General features: G+C 38.6%; 1 protein-coding gene across 1 annotated transcript in view; it reads right to left on the bottom strand.

The window, feature by feature from the left end:
- ATRX (ATRX chromatin remodeler) overlaps positions 1 to 26117 on the bottom strand; it is a 247014-nt gene extending 220897 nt beyond the window's left edge. Inside the window, exon 1 of the mRNA XM_007447355.1 lies at positions 26009 to 26117. Within this exon, the coding sequence (XP_007447417.1) occupies positions 26009 to 26028 (20 nt within the window). The 5' untranslated portion in view covers positions 26029 to 26117. The remainder of the gene's footprint in view (positions 1 to 26008) is intronic.
- Between the last annotated feature and the right edge of the window lie 785 nt (positions 26118 to 26902).

Below are 26902 nucleotides of genomic sequence, written 5' to 3'. Positions count from 1 at the left end.
CCAATTGACACAGCACCATTTATTAAAGAGACTATCAAGATGGGTACAGAGTTTTTTGTTGGGGATGATGAAAGAGTTTTGGGTACACATGGTGATGACTGTTACATATTGTGAATGTACTTAATGCCACTGAACTGCACATTTACAAATGGTTAAAGTGATAAATATTATGTTATGTATATTTTACCACAGTAAAAATAAACACAAGATACTACTTCATACCCACCAGAATGGGTATAATTTAAAAGATGGTCAACAGGAGGTATTAGTGAGGTTGTGGAAAAATTGGAACCCTCATACACTGCTGATGTGAACATAAAATAGCACACTTTGGGGCTTCCCAGGTGGTGCAGTGGTTGAGAGTCCGCCTGCCGATGCAGGGGACGCGAGTTCATGCCCTGGTCCAGGAAGATCCCACATGCCGCGGAGCGGCTGGGCCCGTGAGCCATGGCCGCTGAGCCTGCGCGTCCGGAGCCTGTGCTCCGCAACGGGAGAGGCCACAACAGTGAGAGGCCCGCGTACCACAAAAAAAAAAAAGGAAAAAAGCACACTTTACTATTTGTAAAATAATACAAAACTGAAAAACAGTTTTGACAGTTGCACAAAAAGTTAAACATAGAGTTTCCATATGACCCAGGATTTCAAAAAGAAATGAAAATAAATGCCCACACAAAAATTCATACACAAATGTTCACAGCAGCAATGACTCATAATAACCAAAAAGTAGAAACAAACCAAATATCCATGAAATGATGATTGTATATTTTTCAGCAATAAAAAGGAGCAAAGTTCTGAGTCATCCTACAACATGGATGTACCCTGAAAATATGCTAAATGAATGTAGCCAATCACAAAAGATCACATACTGTATGATTCCTTTTACAGGAAATGTTCAAAATATGCAAATCCATAGAGATAGAAAATAAAATAGTGGTTGTCAGGATCTGGGGTAGGGATATGGGGGAAAATGAGGAGTAACCACTAATTGGTATAGGCTTTCTTGTTGGAGTGATGAATATTCTGTTGATGGCTGTACAGATTTGTGAGTATACTAAAACCACAAAATTGTACTCTTTAAATGGATAGACTGTGGTATGTGATTTACATCAATAAAGTTGTTAATTTTTAGAAAATGACTTGGACATTAGCTGAGTTGTTCAGAGATCTTTTGACAGCAATTGCACTAGAATTTAGACCTTTCATACAATTTCTACCCTGAACAAGAGTTAGGGGAAAAACTGACTCAAACTAAAAGTTTTAACAAGATCTGAGGATATTACTTGAATATCTTTAGCTTTAAAAGCAGTGAATAGGAAGTAATCAATCTGCTATACTGCTTCAATTTTTTGGTTCAGCACAGATTATAAAACTACGGAATAGAAACAGAAATTAAAATCAATCTGTTATCTATATCTTTTTAAAACTCATCTGTCAAACTAGATAGCTACTTCGGTGCTTTGGAGGCCAAGTAGCAGTGAACACTGATTGACGATATTAAAAATGAGTAGAAAAAGCACAAGTTTCTTCCACCCAGGATCTCACTGTAGGATATCAAGCCTTTCATGAAGCTCTGCTTCTGAAAGATTCCACATTCAGTATTAAAAAAAAGAATCAAGGGCTTCCCTGGTGGCGCAGTGGTTGAGAGTCCGCCTGCTGATGCAGAGAAAATGGGTTCGTGCCCCGGTCCGGGAAGATCCCACATGCCGTGGAGTGGCTAGACCCGTGAGCCATGGCCACTGAGCCTGCGTGTCCGGAGCCTGTGCTCCGCAATGGGAGAGGCCACAACAGTGAGAGGCCCGCGTACCGGGGGAAAAAAAAAAAGAATCAAGTGTCCACACTTCATGTTCACAAGAGCACAAGGTTTTACAATATGGTTTTACAATTTCTGTTATCTACAATAAGACTTTTCCAGCCTTCAACTCTATCTGAATCTTATTATTGTAATATTCTTTCTATTTAACATTAATTGTTTAACAGTAATTTTATAGTGGGACATAGGAAGGATCAATGTACCACACAGTCTGGTATAAAACTTGTGCTGCAAATAAGGGAAGTTAAACGGTATCTACCCTCTAAATTCTTCAGAGGTTCCTCTAGGTATCCTTTAAAAGACCTAGACTTTTTAAAGCCACATGCTCCTCTTGACCCTTGGGAAATGTTATTAACATCTTATACTTGAAGAATTTCTGGGAATACAACAAATTTTTGTTCCTTTACAAAAAGAAGAAAAGGGAGGGGAACAAAAAAAATACTGAAACAGGAAATAACACTGGTATCTCTTTTACATCATCTCAAAAAATCATTCAGGCCTCTTAGCCATCTAAGGACATAAAAATTAAGTATATGAGATGACAGGGCATATCCAGCATGGGCACCATAGAATAATCATCTTAGAAGATAAATTTTATTTTTCTGAAAACAGAATACAAAATTTACCACAACAAACAAGGCACTACTAAAATGTAAGATCTTTTCTTTGAGTCCCAAAACAAGAAGATATATTAAAAGTTAGTCTTTCATAAATAAGTATACTGAATACAAAGAGCCACTAAAAATCTCTTGAGTACCATTGAACATTTCTCTAGAAGCAAAAAGGAGGCAATCTCTTTTTTCACAAAAACTTGGATCTAACTTATTTGAGTTAAAAAGAAGAACAGTGGTTCTAAATTTTGTAGAAAACATCCCTTTATAGAAGTAAACAGAATAATCCAAAAGGAGTTGATCAGAAGCGAATTATATAAACAATGCTTAGATATTAAAGTTATATAAAGATTAGCATGAAGAAAGGACTCAACTAAGAAGAAACAAGAGAAAATCAGTAAGTTCTACATTCTGATAGATGAGTAGAAAATAACCAAACAAACCTGTTCAACATCAACTCTAATCCTCCTGTCTCAAGATGACTAGCGCTCCTAGTCTGTGTGTACTCATCCTAACATTTGAGTATCTTGTGCTGTGTGTGTAACCTAACTCTATGACAGTCTTACCACCCAAAACTACAAATCATTCCTTGTCCCTCTGGTTAAACTTCCTCATTCATTTCTTTCAGTTGATGGCTCCAATCCTGGAAAATTTAAACTAATACCAGCTATCAGAATGGTATTATCATAAATAATAAATGGTAAATATCGTATCTTCTTTAACTATTAAATGATTTTCTTATCGTTCCGCAAGACTAAATAAAAGAGATTAAGAAAAGGCTAACATCCTGAGTTTCTAATTTTCCAGTCCGACTTTAACATCTGAAAGTCATATCAATCTCTTTCTTTCAGGGGGCTGATGCCTCAGTGGAAAGATAGCCATAATCCAGAAGTTATAATATAAGCAAATCAGATATTTGTTAATTTAAGAGATATAAGTTTGTTGAGATATAACTCTCTAATTGTTCAAGCTTTTTGGAAAATCCTTTAAAGCATCTGTAAAGCATTAAAATTTCAAAACAAAGGCAATTCAGGTCAGCTTCACAAATATCACTTGCCTGAAAAACTTCCATTTAAACTCCATTTAAACTCTTCCCAAACTGACCTAAGAGTTTTAACCATAAGTCAGTCAGATTTCACTTTTTATTCATGAGGAGTAAGATTCACTTATTCATTTTACAATATTTACCAAATGCTGAATATATTGTGAGTACTTAGTATTGCAATAAAAAATAAATACATAATACCTGACCCTAAGGAACTCACAATCTAATGGCAAAGAAAGGCTGTTAAGTATCCCAGGAATAATCTAGGGAAGAAAGGGGAACCATCCTTATAAGTGTGAATTTCCTAATGCTTTTAAATCTCTCATACATGTAATTTTTTTCATCTAATTTTTATACAGTTTCCTTTAGGGTTAAAACTCTTAGGTCACCTGCTAACCTCCATTTTAAAAAGCAAAGTTTGCTAGAGAATCAGGAATTTCCTGAAGAACACCTTGGGAAAGCAAACATTGAACCACGGATATTCCCTGTATTAAAAGAGAAAGGTGTAATGGTTTTATACAGAATCAAGAGAAAATAAAAATCAATTGAGGGTGAGAAATATGCATAAATATTTGAAAAACTTAGATTTATTCCATTCGAGGCACATCTATCTAAATTCAATATATTCTATTCACTTTAACACAAAAATTAATAAGTACAAGTATTATATCACTATCTTTATTTTCTAACAAAAGCATACTAAGTTCCCTCAAAAAAAGAAACCTTTGGAAAGTTTTTATTGGGATGAAGTACATTTTAGTTCAAAGGGAATGAATTTAGATTTAAAAAGGTTAAAAAACAAACTATCCTCAGATGAAGCAGAAATGCAATTTTACTTTGCCCATTGTAAGAAAATCAATTTTCTTATAGAACTTGAATCAGAGTGAATCTATATCCCTATATATTGTAATGCAAAAAGTACTGAAACCCAATTTAAATAAGATTCTCATTTCTCTTTTGGTAAAGAGGAAAGGGGAGAAAAACAAAATCTAGGTTTTCTGAGAGAAGACAAAGTCACATAATTCCTATATCTATAGCTAAGCATTCAGTGCTTTAACGAAGCCCATCTACAAGCCATTGAGCTAATCATTTAATTTTTGGACCCCTACTCAATTTTGAGGGAGTTATAAAAAGCAAATCTCTCCAGACAAAAATAAAGCTTACGTCCCTAATCAATAAAAACGGAATCAGATAAGGTCTGCAATGCAATCACTAGCTAAATGGAGTTTTGATAACTGCTGATTAAGGTCTGAGATAGTATTAATGTTTTTACAAGAGCCACAAAACCATCATTCCAAGGGCAAAAGATATATAAACAGATTAGATAATCTTTGAAAATACAGCGTTTGGTTTATCTTTAGAATCTAGTGAACTCAATGCTCCAGGTGATAGAAACCTGAGGGGGAAGGTATGAAAAATCAGAATCAACTTATAAGTAACTTCTCTACTTTTTGATATGTACATCAGAGCTACTCATACCTCTTTTCATGAAATTGATACCTAATCAGTTCTGTCTCCAGCTATTAAGTGCATCCACTCTGAAAAATAGAAAAGGAGGAGATAAAGCAACTCAATTTTGTTAAGCGCTTACACTATGCTATACAGCTCATAAAGATTTTCATTTAGGTATTACTGTCTCCACTGCATAGATAAAAAAACAACGCAAAAGTTGGGTAACTTTCCAAAGGTTACAAAGAGAACTGGATTTGAACCCAAATCTATCCATACATGAGGTAATTCCAAATGAAAGCAAGTTGAGACCGGAGCTCAAACTGTCTGAATTTTATTCCAAAGGACTGGAGAATAATCCATTTTCCACTATTTCTTTTCCCCAAGAGTAGAACACATCAAATGCAAATGGTCTTCTTACTGAAGTTAAATGACAATCCCTAATTCTTGGAAAACTTCCTGTAATACTGGAAAAACAATGGGTATAGAATAATATAGTTGGGTCCATTTGTATCTTAAGGAAAGCCTGATATTTAATATCTAGAATGGGAACAATTACAGCTCATTTACTCTCCCTTGCCTATAATAATATTACAGATGTGGAAGTTTTAGGTGATTGTTGCTGAGGACTCCCTCCACATTCTCCTTGCCTAATAAGTCCACTATATAAAGTGCAATATAAAGAAAAGTGTGAAGTACAAAATAAAATGCCAGCTAAAATCCCACCATGCAGAGATAATCATAGGGGAAAATGTTAGCACACATTTTCATTGTTTTTAACAAAATCAAATGGTTACTTTACTGCTTTGTAACCTCTTCCCTCTGTTAATATACAGTGAATATTTTCCTGCATCATTATTTTCCTAAAACAATTTTTAATGGCAGTATAGTATTCCATCATGTAAAGATGCCAGAAGTTTTTTCTCAAGCTAACAGCACTTAAAGACAGATATGCTTCTGTTGCAGGAATTGCAGCTGCCTCCTAATAGGACCTGTAGCATGGCTGCTAAATTTTAAAATCAATTTTTATTTATTCAGAACATAAATAGTGCAGAAAAAAAGGGCTACATGCACTGACTATTACAAAAGAGTCACAAAAAGAAATAAGCTGACACACTTAAAGAATTACCAATGCTTGCTTCAGCTGTTAAGTTATAGTTGTCTACAAAACCACATTGGCCAGGGTGAACAACTATAGAATAAGAAAATTCTCCAACTGCCACTGGAAGTGTAAATTAGTAAAACCATTATGGAGATCAATTTGGCAATCATCTTACAATAAAAAATAAAAATAAAATTGACCTCCTAAAGAAACTCCAGCATATGTGCAAAGGAGACACATTTAAGAATGTTCTAACACTTTTTAATAGCACCAAATTAGAAAAAATTCTAAATATCCACCAATGGTAGACAGAAGAATTGTAGTATACACATTCAACTCAAAACTAATGAAATGAAAAGTGAGCATTCCAGATCAGTTTGTTCAACAGAGATATAACGTAAGCCACAAATATAATTTAAAATTTTCTAGAAACATTTTGAAAAAAGAAAAAGCAAGTGAAATTAATTTTAATCTTATTTAACCCAATATATGCAAATTATCATTTCAATATGTAATTAATATAAAATAATTAGTAATAAGATATTTTACATTTTTTTTGTCCTAAGTCTTTGAAATCCTCTGAGCAAATACACTTCCAGCACATCTTAATTCACACTGGCCACATTTCAGGTGCTCAACAGCCACAGATAGTTAATGGCTATTGTATTGAACAGTGCAGATCTAAAGTTACCTCAAAATCCCCAAAACAATACTGAACCGAAAAAGGAAGTTGCAAAATCATATGTATTATATGGCATCACTTAAATAAACTTGTAAAACTAAAAAACTTCTAAATTATGTCTCTGGGAACTTCCCTGGTGGTGCAGTGATTAAGAATCCGCCTGCCAATGCAGGGGACACAGGTTCTAGCCCTGGTCCGAGAAGATCCCACATGCCGCGGAGCAATTAAGCCCGTGCACCACAACTACTGAGCCTGCCCTCTAGAGCCCGTGGGCCACAACTACTGAAGCCCTTGTGCCTAGAGCCCATGCTCCGCAACAAGAGAAGCCACCAGAATGAGAAGCCTGCGCACCGTAACGAAGAGTAGCCCCCACTCACCGCAACTAGAGAAAGCCCACGTGCAGCAACAAAGACCCAAAGCAGCCAAAAATAAAAAAAATAATTTTTTTAAAAATCTGTATTGGGACTTTCCTGTTGGCACAGTGGTTAAGAATCCGCCTGCCAAGGCAGGGTACACGGGTTTGAGCCCTGGTCCGGGAAGATCCCACATGCCGCGGAGCAACTAAACCCATGTGCCACAACTACTGAGCCCACGTTCTAGAGCCCGCGGGCCGCAACTACTGAGGCCATGTGCCACAACTACTGAAGCTGTGTGCCTAGAGCCCGTGCTCTACAACAAGAGAAGCCACCACAATGAGAAGCCCACGCACCATAATGAAGAGTAGCCCCTGCTCGCAGCAAGTAGAGAAAGCCTGCGCACAGCAAGGAAGACCCAACGCAAACAAACAAACAAAAAAAATCTGTATTGATAGTTCATAAGTGTGCATGTATAAGCTATCTCCATATTTGTTGCCAGAAAAATGTTTATACAATTCACTAAATATCTTCTTGTCTTGTGTTATTAGCTTAGTTTTATTCTAAAAGCACTTAAGGGCAGAACCTAGGTATTTCTGGTTTTATTAGGCTCAGTACCAACAGCACCTACTTTGGCAAATAAACACTATTCAGAATTTGTCAGAAAACGTCAAACTTTCCAAAACAATGAAGAAACAATGGAGGACTGAACAAATTCCAGTCTACTGTTTTGACTACAAAGATATAAATGCTCTAATGCAGGTAAAAAAATGCAAGTTTGAGTAATAAAGCAGCAACATTTGAATAAGACCTACATTTTACCTTATGTATAAATAGTGATCTCTGCATAACATTCAGAATTTTTTAATTGCAATAACAGTCACCATGTTCACATGGGCCAAATCAGTAATTCCCAGTAGGAACTTCAAGAAATGTTTCATTCTATTTGGCACACTGATTAAATACATTTCATTTCATCAATATGCCACACCCCATCCCCACCCAAAGGCAGTGTCTTCAAATGGAGACAGGAGGCAAAGAACGTGGCAAGATCAAGAAAGCAGGGGACTTCCCTGGTGGCGCAGTTGTTAAGAATCCGTCTGCCAATGCAGGGGACACAGGTTCAAGCCCTGGTCCAAGAACCCACATGCCACGGAGCAACTAAGCCCATGCGTCACAACTACTGAGCCTGCACTCTAGAGCCCACAAGCCACAACTACTGGGCCCATGCACTGCAACTACTGAAGCCTGCGTGCCTAGAGCCCATGCTCTGCAATAAGAGAAGCCACCACAATGAGAAGCCTTTGCACCACAGTGAAGAGTACCCCCCCAAGAAAAAGAGTAGCCCCCACTCGCCGCAACTAGAGAAAGCCTGCATGCAGCAATGAAGACCCAACACAACCAAAAAAAATAAATAAGTAAATAAATATTTGCCTATGTGCAGCAAATTCAAGTTTTGCTTTCTGGAACTTTTTTCCCCAAATACTTTCAATCAAGTTTGGTTAAATTCACGGATGCAGAATCCAGTATATTTGGCATAGTTGAGGAGACTCAAATATCTGTCACGCCCATGCTCAAAACATTCAGGGGCTTCCCATGTTTATAAATAAGGATAAAGTGCAAATGCCTAAGCAAGAGAGACTGCCCTGGTGGTCCAGTGGGTAACACTCCATGCTCCCAATGCAGGGGATCCGGGTTAGATCCCTGGTCGGGGAACTAGATCCCCCATGCATGCCGCAACTAAGAGCCCACATGCTGCAACTAAACATGCCGCAATGAACATCCCACGTGCGACAACTAAGACCTGGCACAGCCAAAATAAATAAATACATATTTTTAAAAATCCTAAGCAAGAATTTGAAGGTCTCTGCAAAATAATTCACAGATGACTTTCCAATCTCATCTGACCACAACTCTAAGCTCAAAGAAGGTTCTCTTTCCCCTCTTCACCCACTGAATATTGTTTTACTTCTCTTTAAGAGCAACACATTCTGCTTATAGTTCCTTGTTTAAAACTCAAGAGTACTCCCTACCGGAGTGTAAACACCTCAAAGGAGGAAACTGGTCTGAGTTCATCTCTTTTTCCCATGTGAGAAATAACAAATTTCCTTGAACAGAGGAATACTAAATGTTTATTAAGATAAAGATAATGCCTGCTCAGGGATTCCTTAAGAGAAAAGAGTGTTGATTTGTTGAGCATTTTTTAAAAGCCCTGAAGTCATTTAGTACCATCAAATATTTTCCCTTCTATCTCTAAATTGAAATATTCAATAAGCTGTGTTGGATGCTCTACAGGCAGCCTTCGAAAGAAATGTATTATTTCATATACTTAACAGTAACAGGTCCAGTCACTGTAACATGAAACATTTACTCTTAGTTCTCTATTTTTAGGAGATACTCAGAAAACACAATGAAAATTCATGAATAGGGTGTTTTGATTTTGAATGTTGGGGGTATCTGAGGAAAGGGGAAAGGCAAGAAAAATAAGAGGTGGGCAAATTCTCTCTAACGCTACAGAAATTAACCAAGCCTAGCTTCAAAATCTCTAAAGTGGGCTGACAATATTAGTATTAAAAGTAAAACCATTTTTAAAATGTAGTAGGGACTTCCCTGGTGGTCCAGTGGCTAAGAGTCCACCTTCCAATGCAGCGGACAGGGATTCGAGCCCTGGTCGGGGAACTAAGAGCCCACATGCCATGGGGCAACTAAGCCCGAGCGCTCTACAGCCCACGTGCTGCTACTGAGCCCATGTGCCCAGGAGCCCGCATGCCACAATGAAGAGCCCATGCACCACAACTAAAGATCCTGCATGCCACAACGAAGATCCCGCATGCCACAACTAAAGACCCGACACAGCCAAATAAATAAATATTTTTACAAAATAATAATAAAGTATAGTAAAAGCAAAGATGTGCATCCTGATAAAATGTGCTCAAAAAGGTGTATCACTTCATACTATCCCTAGTAAAATACATAATCACAAGGAAACACCAGACAAACCCAAATTAACTGGCCTGTGTTCTTCAAAAAACAGAGGGCAAAAAAAAGGCACGGTGAACTGCTCCAGATTAAAGAAGATTAAACAGACATGAAAATAAAATGCAACGCGTATTCCAGAACTGGATCCTGGACCAGAAAAAATGATATTTTAGTCTTTCACTATGAAGGACATTATGAATCAATAGGCAAAATGTAAATAAGGTCTGTAGATTAGAAACAGTACTGTATCAAGGTTAATTTCTAAATTTGCTAACTATATTGATGTTATATAAGACAATATTCCCATTTGGGGGAAATTTTTTTTTTTTTTTTTTTTTTGGCTGCGTTGGGTCTTCATTGCTGTGCGGGCTTTCTCTAGTTGAGACGAGCAGTGGCTACTCTTTGTTGCGGTGCACAGGCTTCAGTGGTTTCTCTTGTTGCGGAACACGTGCTCTAGGCACGTGGGCTTCAGGAGTTGTGGCACACAGGCTCAGTAGTTGCTCCACGGCATGTGGGAACTTCCCGGACCAGGACTTGAACCCATGTTCCCTGCACTGTCAGTCGGATTCATAACCACCACGCCACCAAGGGAGGTCCCTGGGGAAACTTTTAATTTTGAAATATAGTAAAAAGGAGATATTCTTTTTTCTTTTTTTGGCCACACCACACGCAGCATGTGGAATCTTATTTCCCAGACCAGGGATCTAACCCCATCCTGCTGCAGTGGAAGTGCAGAGTCTTAACCATTGGACTGCCAGGGGAGTCCCAGGAGATGATTATTCTTTATCTCCCTGAAGGTAGGATCAGGTTCACCTCCTGAGGTTACAGTCATAAAAAACATGCACAAAAAATCATTCAATAAAATAGTACATGAAATCAATGAGACATCAAATAGAAACTTAAGGAAGTATCTTTGATCTGTTGAGAGACTTTTTATTGGAGTATAATTGCTTGACAATGCTGTGTTAGTTTCTGCATTATAACAAAGTGAATCAGGTATTCACATTATGACAAAGTGAATACATATACATATATCCCCATATCTCATCCCTCTTACGTCTCCTTCCCTCCCACCCTCCCTATCCCACCCCTCTAGGAGGTCACAAAGCACCGAGCTGATTTCCCTTTGCTATGCGGCAGCTTCCCACTAGCTATCAATTTTACATTTGGTAGTGTATATATTTCCATGCCACTCTCTCACTTTCTCCCAGCTTTCCCTTCCCCTTCCCCATGTACTCAAGTCCACTCTCTAGTATGTCTGCATACTATTCCTGTCCTCCACTAGGTTCTTCCTAACAATTTTTTTTTTTAGGTTCCATATATATGTGTTACCATACGGTATTTGTTTTTCTCTTTCTGACTTACTTCACTCGGTATGACAGTCTCTAGGTCCATCCACCTCACTACAAATAACTCAATTTCGTTTCTTTTTATGGCTGAGTAATATTCCATTGTATATATGTGCCACATCTTCTTTAACCATTCATCTGTCGATGGACACTTAGGTTGCTTCCATGTCCTGGCTACTGTAAACAGAGCTGAAATGAACATTGTGGTACATGACTCTTTTTGAATTATGGTTTGCTCAGAGTATATGCCCAGTACTGGGATTGCTGGGTCGTTTGGTAGTTCTATTTTTAGTTTTTTAACGAATCTCCATACTGTTCTCCATAGTGGCTGTATCAATTTACATTCCCAGCAACAGTGCAAGAGGGTTCCATTTTCTCCACACCCTCTCCAGCATTTACTGTTTGCAGATTTTTCGACGATGGCCATTCTCACTGGTGTGAGGCAATACCTTATTGTAGCTTTGATCAGCAATTCTCTAATGATTAGTGATGTTGAGCAGCTTTTCATGTGTTTGTTTGCAATCTGTATTTCTTTGGAGAAATGTCTATTTAGGTCTTTTGCCCATTTTTGGAGCACGCTGTTTGTTTTTTAGATATTGAGCTGCATGAGCTGCTTGTAAATTCTGGAGATTAATCCTTTGTCAGTTGCCTCATTTGCAAATATTTTTTCCCATTCTGAGGGTTGTCTTTTCGTCTTGTTTATGGTTTCCTTTGCTGTGCAAAAGATTTTAAGTTTCCTGAAGTCCCATTTGTTTATTTTTCTTTTTATTTCCATTTCTCTAGGAAGTGGGTCAAAAAGGAACTTGCTGTGATTTATGTCGTAGAGTGTTCTGCCTATGCTTTCCTCTAAGAGTTTGATAGTGCCTGGCCTTACATTTAGGTCTTTCATCCATTTTGAGTTTATTTTTGTGTATGGAGTTACGGAGTGTTCTAATTTCATTCTTTTACATGTAGCTGTCAAGTTTTCTGAGCACCACTTATTTAAGAGGCTGTCTTTTCTCCACTGTATATTCTTGCCTCCTTTATCAAAGATAAGGTGACCATATGTGCATGGGTTTATCTCTGGGCTTTCTATCCTGTTTCATTGATCTATATCTCTGTTTTTGTATCGGTACTCATACTGTCGTGAGTACTGTAGCTCTGTAGTATAGTCTGAAGTCACGGACCCTGATTCCTCCAGCTCCATTTTTCTTTTACAAGATTGCTTGGGCTATTTATTCAGGGTCTTTTGTGTTTCCATACAAATTGTGAAATTTTTTGTTCTAGTTCTGTGAAAAATGCCAGTGGTAGTTTGATAGGAATTGCATTGAATCTGTAGATTGCTTGGGGTAGTAGAGTCATTTTCACAATGTTGATTCTTCCAATCTAAGAACATGGTATATCTCTCCATCTATTTGTATCATCTTTAATTTCTTTCATCAGTGTCTTATAGTTTTCTGCTTACAGGTCTTTTGTCTCCTTAGGTAGGTTTATTCCTAGGTATTTTACTCTTTTTGTTCCAGTGGTAAATGGGAGTGTTCCCTTAATTTCTCTCTCAGATTTTTCATCAATAGTGTATAGGAATGCAAGAGATTTGTGTGCATTAATTTTGTATGTTGCTACTTTACCAAATTCATTGATTAGCTCTAGTACTTTTCTAGTAAGCATCATTAGGATTCTATATGTATAGAATCATGTCATCTGCAAACAGTGACAGCTTTATTCCTTCTTTACTGATTTGGATTCCTTTTATTTCTTTTTCTGCTCTGACTGCTGCGGCTAAAACTTCCAAAACTATGTTGAATAATAGTGGTGAGAGTGAACAACCTTGTCTTGTTCCTGATCTTAGTTGAAATGGTTTCAGTTCTTCACCACTGAGGATGGTGTTAGCTGTGGGTTAGTCATATATGGGTTTATTATGTTGAGGAAAGTTCCCTCTATGTCTACTTTCTGCAGAGTTTTTATCATAAATGGGTGTTGAATTTTGTCAAAAGCTTTTTCTGCATCTATTGAGATGATCATATGGTTTTTATTCTTCAATTTGTTAATAAGTGTATCACATTGATTGATTTGCATATATTGAAGAATCCTTGCATTCCTGAGAGAAACCTCACTTGATCATGGTGTATGATCCTTTTAATGTGCTGTTCAATTCTGTCTCCTAGTATTCTGTTGAGGATTTTTGTATCTATGTTCATCAGTGTTAGTGGCCTGTAGTTTTCTTTCTTTGTTACATCTTTGGTTTTGTTATCAGGTTGATGGTGGCCTTGTAGAATGAGTTTGGGAGTGTTCCTCCCTCTGCTATATTTTGGAAGAGTTTGAGAAGGACAGGTGTGAGCTCTTCTCTAAACGTTTGCTAGAATTCACCTGTGAAGCCATCTGGTTGTGGGCTTTTGTTTGTTGGAAGATTTTTAATCAGAATTTCAATTTCAGTGCTTGTGATTGGTTTATTTATATTTTCTATTTCTTGCTGGTTCAGTATCGGAAGGTTGTGCTTTCCTAAGAATGTGTCCATTTCTTCCAGGTTGTCCATTTTATTGGCATATCATTGCTTGTAGTAATCTCTCATGATCCTTTGTATTTCTGCAGTGTCAGTTGCTACTTCTTTTTCATTTCTAATTCTATTCATCTGAGTCTTCTCCCTTTTTTTCTTGATGAGTCTGGCTAATGGTTTATAAATTTTGTTTCTCTTCTCAAAGAATCAGCTTTTAGTTTTACTGATCTTTCCTCTTGTTTCCTTCATTTCTTTTTCATTTATTTCTGATCTGATCTTTATGATTTCTTTCCTTCTTCTAACTTTGGGGTTTTTTGGTTCTCTTTGTCTAATTGCTTTAGGTGTAAGGTCAGGTTGTTTACTTAATATGTTTCTTGTTTCTTAAGGTAGGACCGTATTGCTATAAACTTCCCTCTTAGGACAGCTTTTGCTGCATCCCATAGGTTTTGGGTCGTCCTGTTTTCATTGTTATTTGTTTCTAGGTATTCGTTGATTTCCTCTGATTTCTTCAGTGAACTCTTGGTTATTAAGTAGTGTGTTGTTTAGCCTCCATGTGTTTGTATTTTTTACAGAATTTTTCCTGTCATTGATGTCTAGCCTTACAGTGTTGTGGCTGGAAAAGATACTTGACATGATTTCAATTTTTTTTAATTTACCAAAGCTTGATTTGTGACCCAAGATATGATCTATCCTGGAGAATGTTCCATGAGCACTTAAGAAGAAAGTGTATTCCGTTGTTTTTGAATGGAATGTGCTATAAATATCAAGTAAGTCCATCTTGTTTAATGTATCATTTAAAGCTTGTGTTTCCTTATTTATTTTCATTTTGGATGATCTGTCCATTGGTGAAAGTGGGGTGTTAAAGTCCCCTACTATGATTGTTACTGTCGATTTCCCCTTTTATGGCTGTTAGCATTTGCCTTATGCATTGAGGTGCTCCTGTGTTGGGTGCATAAATATTTACAACTGTTATATCTTCTTCTTGGATTGATCCGTTGATCATTATGTAGTGTCCTTCTTTGTCTCTTCTAATAGTCTTTATTTTAAACTCTATTTTGTCTGATATGAGAATTGCTACTCCAGCTTTCTTTTGATTTACACATGCATGGAATATCTTTTTCCATCTTCTCACTTTCAGTCTGTATGTGTCCCTAGCTCTGAAGTGGGTCTCTTTTAGCCAGCATATATAGGGGTCTTGTTGTTGTATCCATTAAGCCAGTCTGTCTTTTGGTTGGAGCATTTAATCCATTTATATTTAAGGTAATTATCGATATGTATGTTCCTATTCCCATTTTTGTAATTGTTTTGTGTTTGTTATTGTACATCTTTTCCTTCTCTTGTGTTTCCTGCCTAGGGAAGTTCCTTTGGCATTTGTTGTAAAGCTGGTTTGGTGGTGCTGAATTCTCTTAGCTTTTGCTTGTCTGTAATGGTTTTAATTTCTCTGTCGAATGTGGATGAGATCCTTGCTGGATAGTGAAGTCTTGGTTGTAGGTTTTTCCCTTTCATCACTTTAAATATGTCCTGCCACTCCCTTCTGGCTTGCAGAGTTTCTGCTGAAAGATCAGATGTTAACCTTTTTGGCATTCCCTTGTATGTTATTTGTTGTTTTTCCCTTGCTGCTTTTAATACTTTTTATTTGTATTTAATATTTGATAGTTTGACTAATATGTGTCTTGGTGTGTTTCTCCTTGGATTAATCCTGTATGGGACTCCCTGAACTTCCTCTACTTGACTATTTCCTTTCGCATATTAGGGAAGTTTTCAACTATAATCTCTTCAAATATTTTCTCAGTCCCTTTCTTTTTCTCTTCTTCTTCTGGGACCCCTATAATTTGAATGTTGGTGCATTTAATATTGTCCCACAGGTCTCTGAGACTGTCCTCAATTCTTTTCATTCTTTTTTCTTTATTCTGCTCTGCAGTAATTATTTCCACTATTTTAGCTTCCAGGTCACGTATCCATTCTTCTACCTCAGTTATTCTAATATTGATTACTTCTAGAGAATTTTTAATTTCATTTATTGTGTTGTTCATCATTGTTTGTTTGCTCTTTAGTTCTTCTAGGTCCTTGTTAAACATTTCCTGCATTTTCTCTATTCTATTTCCAAGATTTTCGATCATCTGTACTATCATTACTCTGAAGCTTTTTTCAGGTAGACTGCTTATTTCCTCTTCATTTGTTTGGTGTGGTGGGTTTTTACTTTGCTCCTTCATCTGCTCTGTGTTTTTCTGTCTTCTTATTTTGCTTAACTTACTGTGTTTGGGGTCTCCTTTTCACAGGCTGCAGGTTTGTAGTTCGTGTTATTTTTGGTGTCTGCCCCCAGTGGCTAATGTTGATTCAGTGGGTTGTGTAGGCTGCCTGGTGGAGGAGACTGGTGCCTGTGTTCTGGTGGATGAGGTCGGATCTTGCCTTTCTGGTGGGCAGGTCTGCATCCAGTGGTGTGTTTTGGGGTGTCTGTGATCTTATTATGATTTTAGGCAGGCTTTCTGCTAGTGGGTGGGGTTGTGTTCCTGTCTTGGTAGTTGTTTGGTATAGGGTGTCCAGTAATATAGCTTGCTGGTCATTGAGTGGAGCTGGGTCTTCGTGTTCAGATGGAGATCTCTGGGAGATTTTTGCCATTTGATATTACGTGGCGCTGGGAGGTCTCTAATGGACCAATGTCCTGAACTCGGCTCTCCCACCTCAGAGGCACTGGCCTGACACCCGACCAGAGCACCAAGATCCTGTGATCCACATGGCTCAGAATAAAAGGGAGAAAAAAAGAAAGAAAGAAAAATAAAATAAAATAAAATAAAGTTATTAAAATTTAAAATAAAAAATTAATAAAAATTTTTAAAATTTAAAAGAAAAAAAAAGAAAGAGAGCAACCAAACCAAAAAACAAATCCACCAATGATAAGAAGTGCTAAAAACTACACTAAGAAAGAAAAAAAAGGGGGGGGGCCGACAGAACCCTAGGACAAATGGTAAAAGCAAAGCTATACAGACAAAATTACACACAGAAGCATATACATACACACTCACAAAAATAGAAAAAGGAAAAAATAAATATATCATTGCTCCCAATGTCAACCGCCTCAATTTGGGATGATTCGTTGTCTATTCAGGTATTCCACAGATGCAGGGTACATCAAGTTGATTGTGGAGATTTAATCCACTGCTCCTGAGGCTGTTGGAGAGATTTCCCTTTCTCTTCTTTGTTCGCACAGCTCCTGGGGTTCAGCTTTGGATTTGGCCCCGCCTTTGCGTGTAGGTCGCCGGAGGGCGTGTGTTCTTCGCTCAGACAGGACGGGGTTAAAGTAGCAGCTGATTAGAGGGCTCTGGCTCACTCAAGCCCGGGGAGGGAGAGGTATGGAATGCAGGGTGAGCCTGCAGAGGCAGAGGGCAGCGTGACGTTGCAACAGCCTGAGGCGCACCGTGTGTTCTCCCGGGGAAGTTGTCCCTGGATCACAGGACCCTGGCAGTGGCGGGCTATACAGGCTCCCTGGAGGGGAGGTGTGGATAGTGACCTGTGCTGGCACACAGGTTTCTTGGTGGCTGCAGTAGCAGCCTTAGCATTTCATGCCTGTCTCTGGTGTCTCTCTGATAGCCACGGCTCATGCCCACCTCTGGAGCTCGTTTAGGTGGTTCTCTGAATCCCCTCTTGTCGTGCACCCCGAAACAATTGTCTCTTGCCTCTTCAGCAGTTCTAGACTTTTTCCCGGACTCCCTCCAGACTAGCTGTGGCACACTGGCCCCCTTCAGGCTGTGTTCACGCAGCCAAGCCATGTCCTCTCCCTGGGATCCAACCTCCAAAGCCCGAGCCTCAGCTCCCAGCCCCCACCCGTCCCGGCGGGGGAGCAGACAAGCCTCTCGGGCTGGTGAGTCCTGGTCAGCACCAATCCTCTGTGCAGGGATCTCTCCGCTTTGCCCTCCGCACCCCTGTTGCTGCGCTCTCCTCCGTGGCTCCGAAGCTTCCCCACCGCCATCCCCTGTCTCCACCAGTGAAGCGGCTTCCTAGTGTGTAGAAACTTTTCCTCCTTCACAGCTCCCTCCCAGTGGTGCAGGTCCCATCCCTATTCTTTTGTCTCTATTTTTTCTTTTTTCTTTTGCCCTACCCAGGTATGTGGGGAGTTTCTTGCCTTTTGGGAGGTCTGAGGTCTTCTGCCAGTGTTCAGTAGGTGTTCTGTGGGAGTTGTTCCACATGTAGATGTATTTCTGATGTATTTGTGGGGAGGAAGGTGATCTCCACCTCTTACTCTTCCACCATCTTGAAGGTCTCATGGATAGACATTTTTTAAGTATCATTTATAAAAACACCAAAACATCTTTTTTTTGTTGTTGTGGGGGAACAGAGTTACTAGCCAAAATGTAAATTAGTACCGATTTTTTTAAGTATAGTGTAAGGTATAATGTAAGCTCCATGGGGAGCCTTAATTTAATTTGTCTTGTTTACCTAAGCAGTACTTAGAACAGTTCTTGGCACATGGTAATAGTAATTAGTAACAACTAATATTTGAGTAATTATTATGTCACACTTACCTAAGTGTTTTGTGTCCATTAACTCATTTAGTCTTCACACAACCCAAGAAATGTTTGGTGAACGAATCAATACTTTTTGCAGTATGACAATTACAGTCAGTTCTACAATAATATAACATGAGTTCCTAAAAATCAGCAGGTAATGCAAAATTGTGCAATGAACACCACAGGATTCACGGGAAAAACGGGGTTAGAAGCACAACACTGAAAAAACTTCATCAGTGACACATTTTTTTTAAAAATGACAGAAACCTAATAGAAATGGTAGCACAATTTTACACAGTTTACACATATTAAGTGATTAAGAAATACACAAGCGCAACAATAAATATGGCACGTTACCTTGAAAAAGACCTGAAGTTTGCTTGTGGAAGTGGGCATCAGAAGGGTTGCAGCTCATGAATTACTGTGAATTGATGGAAGGAGAGTTATCTGAAATCGGATGGAAAACTGTAACAATAGATGTGGATGGGTGTGGCTCATAACACAAGGGGTGAACTGAGGTAGGTGGTAGATATCTGAGGTATGTGCCTATATATGCGTGTATTTTAATGTAACTCAGTTCAGCTGGATGCAGTTTCCTGCATTCACCCAGGGCAAACTTTTTATCAAGGGCCAGACAGTAAATATTTTAGGCTTTGTGGGCCATTAGGTCTCTGTTGCAACTATTCAACTCTGAGACTGTGCTACAAAAGCAGCCACAGGACAAAGTAAACAAATAGGCTTGGGTGTGTTCCAACAAAACTGTATTTACAAAAATAGGGCACTTTTTGGTGGCCATAGTTTGCTGAGCCCTGAACTTGCAGACAAAATCCTAAATAAGCAAATGCAAATTTTGTCTTATGCTCAAATTGTCCCCTGATACATCCATCTTGTTGGAACAAATTCACTTTTCAAAACAAGTGTTATAGCAGAACTAAGTTTAGAATGCTATCAAGTAAACCAAAAAATAACTGATATAATTCAAATAAGCAAAATAAATCCAGTATTACTCAAAAATAAACTATTTTTGATTTTGGATTTTATAAATCAAATGTCACCCAAAAGTCAACTGACAAATGACCAAAATAAAGACAACTAATGGTACATTTTGAACACTCATAGTCATTTAAAATCTGTGCATTAAATTCTACACAATCTTCAAGGAAAATGGGTTACACTTTTGATAGCTCTTCTGAATTAAAATTATCAGGCTCAGTCACAAGGGCACATGTGGCTTTTACAAGATCATCGAGCAATCAAAGTTAACATATGAACTGCACTGTAAGATAAATAAGTTCTGAAGATCTGATGTACAGCATACAGCATGGTGACTATAGTTAACAATACTGTATTATATCCTTGAAAGTCGCTAGAGAGTAGATCTTAAATGTTCTCTCCACAACAATAACAAAAAAAGGTAATTATTGTGATAGTCATTTCAAAATATATACACATATCAAATCATCACATTGTACACCTTAAACTTACATAATGCTATATGTCAATTATATCTCAATAAAGCTGCAAAAATACTAATTGCACATGGTTATATAATATTTGCCCAGGAACTGAGTTAAAAAGTCTAAGTTGACCTCCTTTCAATTAGAAAACACTAATATATACAACATTTCTTTGCTCAAGTTGCTATCTCACATCTGAAATCCTCCCCCAGTCTTCTTTGTTAAAAGTAGATGCATCCTTCAAATGCTACCTCTCTATAAAGCCTTCCCTGGACCCCATCAGAAATGTCTTCCTACTCTAAACTCCCACAGCAAGTCACTTTTTACCCAACACTGCATGTAGCACTTTATATCCTGCTTCAAATTTATTTGTGAACATGTCTTATTTCCTCTGCTGTGTGGAAAATAAGCCTAATCTTTAGCCATGCTAATCCCTCTGCTGGACTGCCCTTTTTCACAGCCAACCCTTAACTGCTAACTTACCTTCAAGACCCAATACAGATACCATCTCCTCTGCAAAACTTTCCTAAACATACCCCAAATTAGGCTTTCATTCATTCTGATCCCTAGCACAACCAATATACCTCCATTTTAGCACTGCTTTGTAACTGCTTATTTACTTACTATTTCCCTCCTTAGATAAAGAATGCTTTAAGGAGGCAGGAATTTTGTCTTTTACCCTTTGCATACACTAGTACACTGCCTGGCACCTAGTTGGAACTCAAGTATTTGATCAACTAATAAAGCATTCCTCCAAAATATGGAGTATAGGGTATACACACATGAACACCACTACCATACCAATAAATTTCTTAAACAAATATTTTATGTAACAGTTCACAAGAAAGCTGGACTACTGATACCAAGAATGGCTACTTCAAGCCAAAACTCAGAGACAAAGTCTCAGAGACAGGATCTGAAAACAGTTGCTAGAGAGCAAAATTCACAGAACATTCTCCCAGGGCAAAAATCACAATCAGCTAGAATATAGGTCTTTTCAGAAGTATCATCTCCAATCATAAAAGAGCAGAAATATACTGGATATAGTAATCTTTCAAAACAGAACATATCCTGAGCCGTAATAATTATTAACAAACTTCCCAGCAAAGTTTTTCCGTTCTAATAAATGTTTGTGTATGTGATAGTATATGAGATTATATTAGCAACAAAACACCTGTATCCTAACCATGTACGCTTCAAGGCAAAAAAGATATGCATACATTGAACAAAGAAACTTTCCCTCATCACTTCTTCTCCCTACCCCCAAAAAGGCAAACAAAGTCAAAAAATGATCGACACTAACATAACCAGGATTATGTTTTTAATAACTTTGTAGACTATCTAGTACAAGTTCATTCTGTAAATGACAAAGCAGAGGCCTAAAAAGATGAATGATTTGTCCACAACAATCAGTTGAGCAACAGAGCTGTAACTAGAACACCCAGGTTTGGCTCGAGTTAAGCATTCATTCCTCTACAACCAGCAGTTCTCAAACTTCTAGTCTCAGGACCTCTTTACACTCCTAAAACACTTAAAAATTAACAAAGACCCCCAAAGAGCTTTTAGTTTACTGTCTTTTAAGAACCGCTGTTATAACCATGTTATCTCCTCCAGAACTGCAGGCTTTATCAGTATCTTTTAAACTTACTTCTATTTTACAGATGAAGAGCTATGGAGATTAATCATCCTGCATGTCAGCTAGCAAGCCAATAAAACAAGCATTAGGATACATGTACATAGAGATCCTACTTAGACACTCCTTTTACTGCCCTGCTATATTCAATATTCCTAAAGGAAGAGCTATACATCATTTTCCAATGGCTTAACCCATTTTAACAGCTTCTGCCAATGTCCAAGAGAACATTCAAGCTCTGGAGGAAAAAGACTTCCTGTAAACCCAAGAATTGCCTGTATTCTGTCGCCCAATCCATAAATTTATTCAGATTTCAAAAGTGAAATAGGCACATAAATACACACAATTTCTTACAGAAAAAATTATTTCACACACCTAAATCTATATACAAATACCTTTAAGTACTACATTTATCTTATCCTAGAAATACAACATAAAAGTGAAGGCTCATGGTCAACTATACCAAGGGTTGCCAATAATGAGAAGTGGCCTGATCACAATTAAAATCACAAATGTCTTTCTTTTCATCCCCACCAATAACATAACGAAACAGCTGGCATTTGAATATTTACAAAACCCTTTGTAAAATTTGCACGTACTCCGCTGCCATAGGCCTGGCTTAATAATTTCCACACAGTGGGAATGCACATATTTCACAGATAACATTTTTCAAAAATAGATTAGTATGCAACTGATTGTTGAACTACCACATAACAGACACTTTCTAAGACATTTTCCAAACATCTCTCAAGTAGGACCACTTCTACCTTTAAAAATTTAAGACCAATAACTGGTTATATTACTTCCAGCTTTTCAAGTAATCAATTGCCATAAGGATTAGAATGACAAGTTCCATCAAATCTCCAAGATCTTTATATAAAAATAAATGAGGGCTTCCCTGGTGGAGCAGTGGTTGAGAGTCCGCCTGCCAATGCAGAGGACACGGGTTCGTGCCCCAGTCCTGGAAGGTCCCACGTGCCGCGGAGCGGCTGGGCCCGTGAGCCATGGCCGCTGAGCCTGCACGTCCGGAGCCTGTGCTCCGCAACGGGAGAGGCCACAACAGTGAGAGGCCCGCGTACTGCAAATAATAAATAAATAAATGAATGAATGAATGAATGAATGAATGAAAGTTTACCTGTCAATAAGAGGCTGATCTTTCAGGCCAAAAAACTGAAGAAATAATCTTATTTAAAACAAAATAAATAACAAAAAACTCTTTAAAAACAATAACAGGGCTTCCCTGGTGGCGCAGTGGTTGAGAGTCCGCCTGCCGATGCAGGGGACACGGGTTCGTGCCCCGGTCCGGGAAGATCCCACATGCCGCGGAGCAGCTGGGCCCATGAGCCATGGCTGCTGAGCCAGCGCGTCCAGAGCCTGTGCTCCGCGACGGGAGAGGCCACAACAGTGAGAGGCCCGCGTACCGCAAAAATAAAAAAATAAAATAAATAACAAAACCTTTGAAAACTGAGCCACTGATTTTTCAGTGTATATTTGTCCCTTGGTATCTGAGGGGAGTTGGTTCCAGGACCCACCACAGATACCAAAATCTGAAGATGCTCAAGTCCCATAGTCAGCCCCCGGTATCAGCAGTTCTGCATCCTCGGATTCAACCAACCACAGAATGAAATCCTCAGTACTGAGTGGAGGAACACAGAGCCAACTGTATGATTTAGCCAAATCATCCATTTATTTTCCTCCCTCTTGCCTTTTGGCTATTTTTTTACCACAGAATCCTAGGAATGTTCTTTTTTTATAAATGTAAGTAAAAATTAGAAACTAATCTTTGCTCCTATTTTTAAGTGCTGGACAGAAGATCTGATAAAGAAAAAATCTGGAACAATTGTGTAAAATAAAATTAATGACAATTCATAGAATTGTTCATATTATTTCTGCCTCACATTAGAAGAGAATCAAGAGTGATTTGGTATTGTGGGTTCAACTCACTCAAGCATTACCTGTCAGATTATCCTTTAACTACAATTATGGCTTGAGATGAATGACACTTCAGACTGAGACAGTTCTTCTGAACACCCACTTGGAGCACTTTCATAGTAAATAATCAGCATCACACTTTTTAAAATTAATTCTTCACATTTATACATGTTTTCTTTGCAAGGGGGTTTTCATGTAGCTTAAGATTCTCCTGGAATTAAATGCTTCAGTTATCTTACTATCTCATGTGAACATAAAAGACAAAATATTATAAACACCTACAAACTCAAAAGACCTACAACAAATGACAATAGTAGCTAACATGAACTTCTTCCATTGTAACACTTGGGCTAAATTAAAATGGTCATAATCACACTGTATCTGGCAGCTCAAGGAGGTATTAATGCCTGTGGTTAAGAACATAAGCTCTGGAGTCAAGACTGGGTTCAATTCCAGCTCCACCAATTACAAACTATATAACTTTGATCAAGTTCTTTGATCTCTCTATGCCTCAGTTTCCTCCTTATCTGTAAAAAGGGGAACACCAAGTACCTACCCATAGAGTTGTTCTGAGAATTAATCACGATTACACAGGTAAAAGTCAACAGTAAGCACTCTATTTTAGTTATGATTATTACTTTTACCACTAAGATCAACAAAAATTCAAGGCTCATAAGGAAAACTGACCCTGGCATAAAATGAATAATTCTATTCAGAAAGTCTATACATAATTAATTTGCTCACCCTAAAGAAAGGGAGAAAATCCAAGTTCAAGCTATGGTTTTAGAGGCAGACTTTGTGAGATTTAGTAAAATCTAGTGGTCATATTTAACTGTAAGGTACACCCTTCATGTACAGGAACATGGGCACCTGATAATAACTAACCAACAAGTTGTACTGGGTACCTCTTATGTGCCCAATACCCCTTACGTAAAGGCTTATTGCACTTTGACCAATTAGCACAAATTCAAAAACCAAGGCCACAATCCTTACACAACTAGGGATCTATAATCTAAGAACTAAAGTGCATTTTTTTTCCTCAAAGGAAGGAAAACATCTTCCATCTACTGCTTGTTAATGCAGAAAAATAGGCACAATAAAAATCATAGGTTCATTCCCAAATTCTATACACTAGGTAAAGTGCTCTAAAAACATATATACCTATATACTATTAAGATGATGTGTATATATATATATATATATATATATAAATACACACACACACACACATATATATACACCATCCTAATAGTTACTCAAAAGCATATTTTGCCAACTATGAATGCAATTCTGATCTATGATCCCTGTAATCTTACTTTGCCACCAGGCACCAAGGATACATCTCAGAGTAGAAAAATTACTTAATTCACAAGGGATGAAAAGTCAAATGTCAAACTGTTAAAGAGTATATATATATATATATATATATATATATATAAATACACACACACACACACATATATATACACCATCCTAATAGTTACTCAAAAGCATATTTTGCCAACTATGAATGCAATTCTGATCTATGATCCCTGTAATCTTACTTTGCCACCAGGCACCAAGGATACATCTCAGAGTAGAAAAATTACTTAATTCACAAGGGATGAAAAGTCAAATGTCAAACTGTCTGAAAAGCAAGCCAGCCACCTGTGTAAAAGTGGTATACATTTCTTATTAACAACCCATTATTTTTAGACACTATCAAGAGGCAAATCAGAAGCACAAGAGAAAAGCAGCCTCAACCTAATATAAACGTGCTCGATTGGTAAGAGGTGGCCTGCCAGGCACTACTTCCTTGAAATAGATCTTACTTCCCATCAACCCATGTTAACGTGCTCCCCACCCCTCTTGGAATATATAAATAAATAAACAAAAATAAGGTCTAATTACTTTTGCTCAAAATTTGCCCATAAATTGGAGAAACACCTAAGGACTGCCTTACCACCCATTTAAAGCTGGACTACACAAAAAGTAGTATACTGGGGTCCTCTGGAAGCAAAACCCTGCGTTAGTATCCCTTTGCCTATAGGTAAATCCATGGATACCCCTCAGGGTCTGGGATAGATAAGGAATACTGGCAAGACCCACCCGTTCACTCCACAAAATGGGCTTGTCCCCAGGGGCTGCAGAAAAAAAAAATAAAATTCCGCAAGGCCGGGGTACTTCCCGTCTTCAGCAGTCCAAACGCCACTAAGTCGTCCCAGGATCTCACATCCTCCCGACCGCCCCTCCCCCTCTTCCCACCCCTCACCCCCACCCCTTCTTCCCCTAGCAGTCTCTAGGCCCAAAGATTAGGAAGAAAGACCGGGATACCAAAAACCGCCTCCCACTTCAGGGTCTCAATTCCACAAGCACCAAAGAATAAACAGAGGAGACCAACTAAGCTCCGCGGTTCGGGGAGGCTGGAGAAAGCGCCGGACACGCCAGGCCGCGCCCCCCCACCCCCACCCCGGGTTGGAGCCTACCGCCGAAACCCCGAAACCCTCCTCACCTAAGGAGAAAACGATGCCTCTTTCCGCTCAGCAAAACACAGGCCTAACCCACCAAGCCAAAGCTTTCCCAAACACCCGGCTCAGAAGGCGCGTAGGCCGAAACCACTGGGATCCGTGAGACGGGGTTGTGTTTTACCTCATGGGCTCAGCAGTCATGTTTTCGCTTCAACGCCTTGTCGGCTTCAGCGACCGTAGGGCGCCACTCTGCACTCCCCGGTGCCCAGTTACGATAGAAATGCACTGGACTCTTAGTCGTCACTACAGCTGGCGCTGGATCCTCCCCACAGCTCAAAGGCCGCCACCGCTGCCACCTCCGCAGGAGCCGCGGAAACAAAGCGACGCCGCCGCCGCCGCCATTTTGTTGGGCCGAGGCTCAGGCAGCAGAATTGGCGCGTCCTCCCTCTTCGTCTTTCCATCATCCATTGGCTGCCTTCTCCGCAGCGCAGATGCCTATTGGGTACAGAAATTCACCTTCTTTGGGGGCCTGTTGCTAAGGCGGTCTACGTCATTTGATCCCCTCCACCTTTTCATAGGGGGTCCAATTCAGTCCCATTGACCTGAAAGTACTAGTGACGTATTTTGACTTTATTCTGAAAATGCTTTTTAATCCGTCCTCTTTTCTTTGACATACTGACAAAACAAGAACAGCAATTTACATTTATTGAGAGTTTACTATATACCCAGCACTATACTAATCCTTTATCCAGATTGTCTCATGTAATCCTTATACCCTTTGAGTCAGCCGCTTATTACCTACATTTTCTAGACGAGGAAACCAAAACACAAAGTCCCACAGTAGTGGAGCCAAGATTCCAATCAGACACCACACTCTTAACCACTAATCTATGTGGCCATCCTATACATTTTATTTCCTATATTCCAGGTTATCATCAAGTTCTTTACTTTCCTAGATGATTTATATATAATATTAATCATTCCAGAATGCTTACATATATATATATATTATAAATATAAAACATAAGACCAACTTGAGATCCGCACACAATTTTTTCAGTATTGAATAAATTGC

Source organism: Lipotes vexillifer, unplaced genomic scaffold (assembly GCF_000442215.2).
Source record: "Lipotes vexillifer unplaced genomic scaffold, Lipotes_vexillifer_v1.1 scaffold945, whole genome shotgun sequence".
NCBI lineage: Eukaryota > Metazoa > Chordata > Mammalia > Artiodactyla > Lipotidae > Lipotes > Lipotes vexillifer.
This window is presented reverse-complemented; position numbering and strand designations above follow the sequence as displayed.